The sequence below is a fragment of the Cryptotermes secundus genome, unplaced genomic scaffold, assembly GCF_002891405.2.
Source record: "Cryptotermes secundus unplaced genomic scaffold, Csec_1.0 scaffold593, whole genome shotgun sequence".
NCBI classification, from domain to species: domain Eukaryota; kingdom Metazoa; phylum Arthropoda; class Insecta; order Blattodea; family Kalotermitidae; genus Cryptotermes; species Cryptotermes secundus.
The window spans coordinates 811,249-819,172 of NW_019739960.1; the positions used below are offsets into that span (position 1 = coordinate 811,249).

The 7,924-nt window shown below is 41.1% G+C and overlaps 1 protein-coding gene across 1 annotated transcript; it reads right to left on the reverse strand.

Annotated features, from left to right (window-relative positions):
* Positions 1-4,982: 4,982 nt before the first annotated feature.
* LOC111872195 (trichoplein keratin filament-binding protein) lies at positions 4,983-6,278 on the reverse strand. The gene has a single exon (XM_023865843.1). It carries the CDS (start codon positions 6,276-6,278, stop codon positions 4,983-4,985), a length of 1,296 nt encoding a protein of 431 aa, XP_023721611.1.
* Between the last annotated feature and the right edge of the window lie 1,646 nt (positions 6,279-7,924).

A 7,924-nucleotide genomic window follows, 5' to 3' on the forward strand; every position in this document is an offset into this window, starting at 1 on the left:
ACATTATAATGAATTATATTTGTCACATCCACATCGCAGTTATGTACAGAGTGTTCGGAAAGTCAGTTCACGTTTAGTAACTTGGGTGCCTCAAGCTAATCTAAATGATGTTTAAAATTTAAGTACATGCTTCACATTGTGTACCCGTTACAAAGAACGGTTTATGCTGTTTGGGAAGACAGTGGTTGCTTCCTCAGAGAATCGTACGAAACCCATAATGCAAGGAAAATTGCAGTTCTTCTCTTAATGCTCAAGCGGGGACTGTACATACTAATCACCCTGCTTTAAATGGCTAATGTTTTTATCTAACATTCGTAGTCTACATCAGCCTAGTTATACTGTTCAAATCTGAATAAATGCAGGGGCCACGAATCATGCGGCATCTACCCTCCCTGGTGTGTTACGGGCACTGCTGCACTCGGTTCGTTCTGAGTGTACGTTCATCATATTTCCCCCAAATTGAACAATAAACATCTTGCAATGTATAATCCAGTGTCAGGGAGTTAGACACAAAGCACACTTTATGTAAAACTGGTAAATAACGTTAATCGATTAACAAAACATTGTGAAACCTCCCGTCTGCTTGGGTGTTATGCGCGTTAAGAACGAAACTTTACAAAAAAGGCTTCTGTTATCTTCTCTGTCCGTAGCAACAAGTAACAACTCAGAAACTGATGAGAGGGATTTTGCGTCATGAGTTTTGTGTTCTCACAGCGATAGTTACGAGGAATTCTGTCTCCTGGTACATAACGCCCCTGTTACACTGAAAGTCAGCAGACGTTTCGGAGGATTATGTCGCCTCAATCTTCAGGGTTGAAGAGTAAGCCAAGCAAGAAACCAGCATTGACGCCGAGCCATAGCTCAAACGGTTAGTCGCTGGCTTCCCACCACGGCGGCCCGGGTTCGATCCCGGTTCTGGTCAAGTGGGATTTGTGGTGGACAAAGTGGCGCTGGGGATGGTTTTCTCCGAGTACTTCGGTTTCCCCTCCCAGTCTTCATTCCACCAAATTCTCCATCATCATAACCACCCGGGTGGTTGATAGTTGAAGCTGACTTAGTCCCACTGAGAACTTTGTTTTGTGTATCATTTTAGCATTGCGCATTAGTCACGCGTACTTTTAATGATATCCCCCAATAAGTACTCAAATCCACGCCCATGAACTATGTTTTCACTTTTCTCATTCTGATCGACAACAGGTTTTGAGCGGACTTCCGCAACGGAATTATCAGCTTCCAGCATTGAACTCACTGTGGCTGTTGCAGGAAATGTCATTCACATGTTAACGATGAGAAATAAACACTGAAGACAGAAGAACAAACAGAGGGATTTGGAATGAGAAATAATGATTTCAGTTGAGACAACAAGATAAATCCAAGTTTCTAATGACTCGGTTTAATCGTCTGAAGTTGAACAGAGAGATGCAAGAAAGCATAGTGAATAAGTACTCGAAGAGAAAAATAATAGGCAAATTGAAAGACACTATATTTTGCGGCGGGAAGAGCATAATTTTGTTAGGCTCCCACGATTCTCTCGATTCTTATGATAAGATTAATATTGTGACGCATATGCCCATTGCTAGGCAACGGATCGGTAAACGCATTCCCTCGATAGAAGCGCTTAATACTAGGACATTTATTACTAGGTAACGGACCGGCAGATGCGTGTTCTGGACAGCAGTACATGTCCATTGCTAGGCAGTGGACGTGTTTTCTTTGGAGTCCACTTCGAGGATATATAAGTACAGGGCGTTAAGCCATCGAGGAAACCTGGGAGCAGCGCACAACGGACACAACATTTCTCACAGATTGCTGCGGTAACTGCCCACAGCAGAATGAGTAATTGGCACTGATAAACGCGCGCCGTCACGTGATCTGTTCTTGTCACTGCAGTAAGTCGCATTGATAGTCAGTCTTTGTTAGAGGTGTCGAAACGTGGGCGACATTTATACTGGAATGAAGTTCATTATTTAACAGCGTTTGTTTATTGTCGAACTTTTGCAAGTTTACAAACTTTTGGATTAAGTATCTCATTAATGTAGTGGTCCGAGTTCACGGTCTCGTGGAAAAATAAGGGGCCAATGATTCGCCGCGGACTTACAGCACATCACACCCCCACCTTTTCACTATGTAGCGGCACTTGCTCTAGCGTGGGGATTTTCATCACTCCATGTTCTTACATTTTGTGCCTTGAAATGACCACTAACGTGAAACCACGCTTCATCAGTCATGAACAGAAGCTGTGGATCCACTATTCCATCGTGTACATTTTGCAGCAGCCAGTTGCAAAAACGAATTCTTGCTGCATAATATGGTTGTTTCAGCTCATGCACAACTGTTACTTTATACGGGCGAAATTTGATTAATTTTGTGGCTGTGAAAGTAGAGCCTAGTGAAACACCGGTTTCCTGTGCTAAGCGTCTTAACGATTTTCGAGGACTGATCTATTGTCGTGCGTCAATATCCCGAACCTTTTCTTCAGTCAGCACAATCCTCTTCAATTGCTTCTTTATGTCACACACTGAACCTGTGGCCCGCCACTTTTTCACAAGCTTGGATACACAAGACTTTGTGGGAACTGGCGAGTCAGGATATTTACGACGAAACTTACGGATACATTTTCTGTAAGATTTTTTTCCTTGAAAAAGTTTCGACACTAAACACACACTGTTCAATTGTGAACTTCATTTCAGTACAAATGTCGACCATTTATCGACACCTCTAACACAGACTGACTATCAATGCGACTTACTGCAGTCACAAGATCAGACAATCTGACGGCGCGCACAACAGCACTCTGGGAGAAATGTTCTTTCCACTGTGCGTTGTTGCCAGCTTTCCTCTACCGTTGAACGCATTGTATTATAGAACAAAATCGTAGATCAGGATATTAGTCCCGAATGGCCTACAAGCGTACCGCCATTTCTTCCTTTCAGAGGGCTGTGCTTGGTTTCGCCTTCCTTCCTGTGGTTCGGATTTTCTGCCTCGGACTCTGCTTCTTCTGGATTTGCTTCCAATTCCATGGCCTCCACATCTACAACGCATGTCTTAATTTCGGCTTCCTTTGTTTCCTGGCCGGTGTTTATCCTGGATTCTGTCATTTCTGGATAGGCCTCTGTCACTTCTCTGTCGGGCTTCATCTCTTTTCTCCAGGCATTTACTTTTGCTTCCATCCTTTTCTGATGTGCTTCCACCTGGGCTAACTGTTCTGCCCTAGCTATCAGACGTGCCATCAGTTGTTCCGTATTTTTTTTATCCATATTTATGACACATCAGTGTAACGATCAGTGTCTAGTGGAGTTCTGAATCCGACCACTTCTGACATCAATTGTCACAATTTTAGGACGTGTGGCTATAGATGGGGTATGGATTGGATGATTGGATTTATTGACCACATATACACCACTCAGAACTACATTCGTTCTTGTTAATTAAAACTACAACACCTGTAACTTCTTTATTAAGTACAATTGATCATAATACAACAGTTGGAACCAAATGTCAAAACAGGAAAAATTACAAAACGGTATCCAAAAATATACGTTTTGCGAAATTATACAAAAACAGACTTTGCAAGAGTGACCTCCCCTAAGTCCATAGGAAGAAGAATTCCCAAAATAACTATGAAATGAGCATATGACCTCTGGTGCTCAGTGAGGACACTTGGAGTGAATGTAAAGGATAAAATATTTACAAAAACCATGTGTACACAATCGGTCTATTTCTTCAGTTATTACTAAATGCATGAACTGGAAGTTTTTGACCTAGGTAGGTCCATTAGCTTACAACTAGCAGGGAGGATGCCTCACTATAACCATAATGACACTTAAAAACAGTTATCTCTGTGAATTTATGAAATCTTCGTCAGGTGTTATCAGAAGGTCAGTGTAACCATACCTCAATTTGCCTCCCATAAAAAAATCCAGGTTGAATGTAACTGCAAATATAAGCATTGCATAACATGTTACTAGGACAAAAATATTCACCAACACTACAAATTTTGGCTTATAAATAGTTGTTTTGCATAAACCCATCACAGAAGCTATCTTGCCTTCACATATATGGTCATCTGTTACATTTTTTCACTTAGTGTCGACTAATTTTTGCAGTCTGACTTGCAACACCACTATGTTCTATCACTACATGTTTCGACCAATGTGGTCATCATCAGGTGTTAGAATTATTGGGTGAGAAAACTGTTGTCTTGTGTTGTTGATTATTTTGTTAATATATAAGTCCCCTGAATTCGCATGTTTGTTTGATGGATTGTATTCGCTCCTGTTGTATGTTATACCCCGTGTCTTGTTTTTGGAAGAATAATTTTAACACATGATGACACTAAGTGAAAATTGCAACAGGATGCTTCAATATATTATTACATGTTTTAAATTTGGTACTTTAACAATACAAACTCATCATTCTTCAAGCAGGATTTCATTTCAACATGCAATACAAAAAATAAGGACTGTGATGTAAGAATATGCACATCAGAAATACTGGCAGCTCACTGTAACTTGCAATGTCAAGACTGTATCAGTAACCAGATATAAAAATGTTAAGCTACCAAGTCACAAAACAAAATATTAAGTGACAAAACTCTTTCATCACCTGATGCTCCATAAGTCTTTTTGATATACAGTGTACTAGAAGCTGAAAAAGTAGTGATTCTTTTAAACTTTGCAACCATCAATTTGCTCCATTGTTATTTAATGTGTGGAGCTCCCACTTGGAATTCTATATAAAGGAAAACAGGATAAAGTCAGTTGTCTTCATGATACCAATAATATACGTATACTGCCTATTCAAGATTCTCAACAATCACACACCCACACATACAAAGGATATAAATTCGAAAAAGATGAGAGAACTACAAGATACTAACTGAAAATGTATTCATCAGCTTTCCACCGCTGTTTCTTAAACTTTTATTTTCACGAAAAGCAGCCGGGCCCTGGGCAGAGTTTAGTCCATAACTGCATGTCCAACTAGACGGAAGTAGTCTGCTGCTCATCATTCTCACAGGATAGGCGCTCCTTATTGTGTCGCACCATCTCAGCCCAGCGTGCATGATTGCGCAGCTTCTCAAGTTTGTCCTGCTTGAGCTGCTCACGTCTTGTCTGTGACTGCTGATACTTCCTATGAATTTTAGACTTCAACTGGTTCACCTTCTCAAGCATTTCCACCCGAATACGCACCACCTTCGCCTTATGTTCCTTCATTCTTTGTATAATTTTCTCGATGTTACCATCTTTTCGAGGAGTGGCTGTATGGATCGTCTCAGCTGCACCTTTCGCTTCACGTTTCTGCATTTTTAGTGACCGTCTAGTCTTCTCCACAATCTCCCAATGCTCCTTTAATCTAGACTTCAAGTCATTAATGAGTGATTCTCGATTCTCAGTGTACACTTCCATCTTTTGTTCTAGGGCTTCTCGAGTTTGTGAAATGAAATAATTTTCTTGTTCTTTCCTCCTCTTTGATACCTTCTCAACATTTGACATCATGATAGCCAAATTAATCATCCTCACTGCTTCCAGTGACAGTCTTCTCTTTTGAGCTGCATTCAATTTCTCCTTGATGTGCTTCAGTGCACTTTTCGCTTCATGTTCCTGAATTTTTAGTGACTGTCTGTTCATCTCCACAATCTCCCAATGCTCCTTTAATCTAGACTTCAAGTCATTAATGAGTGATTCTCGATTCTCAGTGTACACTTCCATCTTTTGTTCTAGGGCTTCTCGAGTTTGTGAAATGAAATAATTTTCTTGTTCTTTCCTCCTCTTTGATGCCATCTCAACCTTTGACATCATGATAGCCAAATCAATCATCTTCTCTGCTTCCAGTGACAGTCTTCTTTTTTGAGCTGCATTCAATTTTTCCTTGATGTGCTTCAGTGCACCTTTCGCTTCACGTTTCTGCATTTCTAGTGACCGTCTAGTCTTCTCCACAATCTCCCAATGCTCCTTTAATCTAGACTTCAAGTCATTAATGAGTGATTCTCGATTCTCAGTGTACACTTCCATCTTTTGTTCTAGGGCTTCTCGAGTTTGTGAAATGAAATAATTTTCTTGTTCTTTCCTCCTCTCTGATGCCTCCTCAATCTTTGACATCATGATAGCCAAATTAACCATCCTCCCTGCTTCCAGTGACAGTTTCCTTTTTGCAGCTGCTTTAAATTTCTCCTCGATGTTATCCATTGAAACCTCTTTCCTGGGGGAGGATTGTTTAGGAGGAGCCACAGTCACAGGCTCTGCCAGGATTACCTCATATGACACACCACACTTCATTTTCTCTTGACACCTGATTCAAATACAAACACCAGGCTTTTCAGTCTTAACTAGTCGTATGCTGGCAACTGATTTCAACAGAGTAATTATACCGGCTTCACTGTAACTTCAAATCACAAGCTAAATCTTATCTTCACTGGCTGACTTTCAGCTGTCAACTGAACTAAATCAGATATACTGCTAATCAGTGTCAACTATTATATAACGTCGGGGCGTACCCACAGAAAACATTGTTCATTGTTGTACGCTGTTTCTACGAGACTATGTTTAGAAGATTCTGCTGCCCTAGCAGCGGCGTTGTCACATTGTTTTGTTTCGTGGGAACATATTTACCAAGCTGTTTCCTAGCAATGGACGCCGCTGGCTCGACGTTTTCGGCCTTTAGGCGTCATGTAACAATACTTCTTAACAAATTTTGTTTGTAATAGTTTCTGCTATGAAAGAAAAAGTGACTTTGACTTTGAAAAGGTGAGGAACCATGGTTCCCAGATTCATCGTTGAAAACTGAATGAAACTATGACGTATACTGGAATACATCTACTTTGCACATTTTTTTATTGCCAGTGGGGTGGGACTAAGTCCCATATACTGCGGAAACTTCTGGCCTATTGTACCAGCCCCAGATGATAGGTGAGGGTGATTGTGGAGCAGTTGGTGGAATGAAGATTGGCAGGGGGAACCGAAGTACTCGAAGAAAACCTGCCCCAGCCCCACTTTGTCGACCACAAATCCCACTTGATCAGACCCGGGATCGAACCCCGGCCGCCGCGATGGAAAGCCATCGACTAACAGCTTGAGCTATGACGCGGCCGTACTTTGCACATTACAATTTCAGCTTTATTGAAACATTGCTATATGTACAGTACATTATTTATTTCAATCGCCCAAAGCTTTCAGTTTTTGGTTACATCAGTGAATTGAGGATCTTGCTGATTGGTTGTGCTCAAGGTAGGTCTATGATAGCTAAAGTACGAAACGTATTGCATGCAGGATAAACTGTCTAAACTATCTTTCAGTTTTTGGTTCCATCAGTGAGTTGAGGATCTTGCTGATTCGTTGTGCTCAAGATAGGTCTATGATATCTAAAGTACGAAACATATATGGCTACTCCTCCGGCTCTGTCTTCCTGTCGTTTGAATTTAGTAATGCATTAATAACCGTCTAGTGGAACAGTTTCGTCGTCATCCGTCCACGTTTCCGTAAGAGCAAGAATGTCCGTAGTTAACTAGCACCGGATCCGTGGAAACGTCTGTCGAGTGACTAACGAGGCTTTGTACGTTTAGAGTAGTCACTGTAAAATCGTGACTGTTGGGTGTACACTTTTATAGTCTGATTTAATTTCTAGGTTATCGTCGCTTAGAAGCCTCGCCTCGCTTAATGGCACCGAAGTAACCCGTGTTCCGAACAGCACAATGGAATGTGTAAGTTTAACTGCTTCATAGTCACTACACTGCTCCATGTCGTTAATTTTACCACAGCATCCGTTTTGTTCCACACAGCCGCAGTTGTTAAGATTAATACGTTTGGTCTCCTTTAACATGCATTCTTTAATCAACTGCCGCGACATTTCGTGCCACTGGTTACAACGTGACTCACATAATGGCTTCCAACCGTTTATGTTAGGTATTAATTTGTTTGTTGTATTT

Coding starts and splice junctions, on each gene's coding strand:
- LOC111872195 (XM_023865843.1), bottom strand. CDS start 6,278: ATGAAGTGTGGTGTGTCATATGAGGTAATCCTGGCAGAGCCTGTGACT.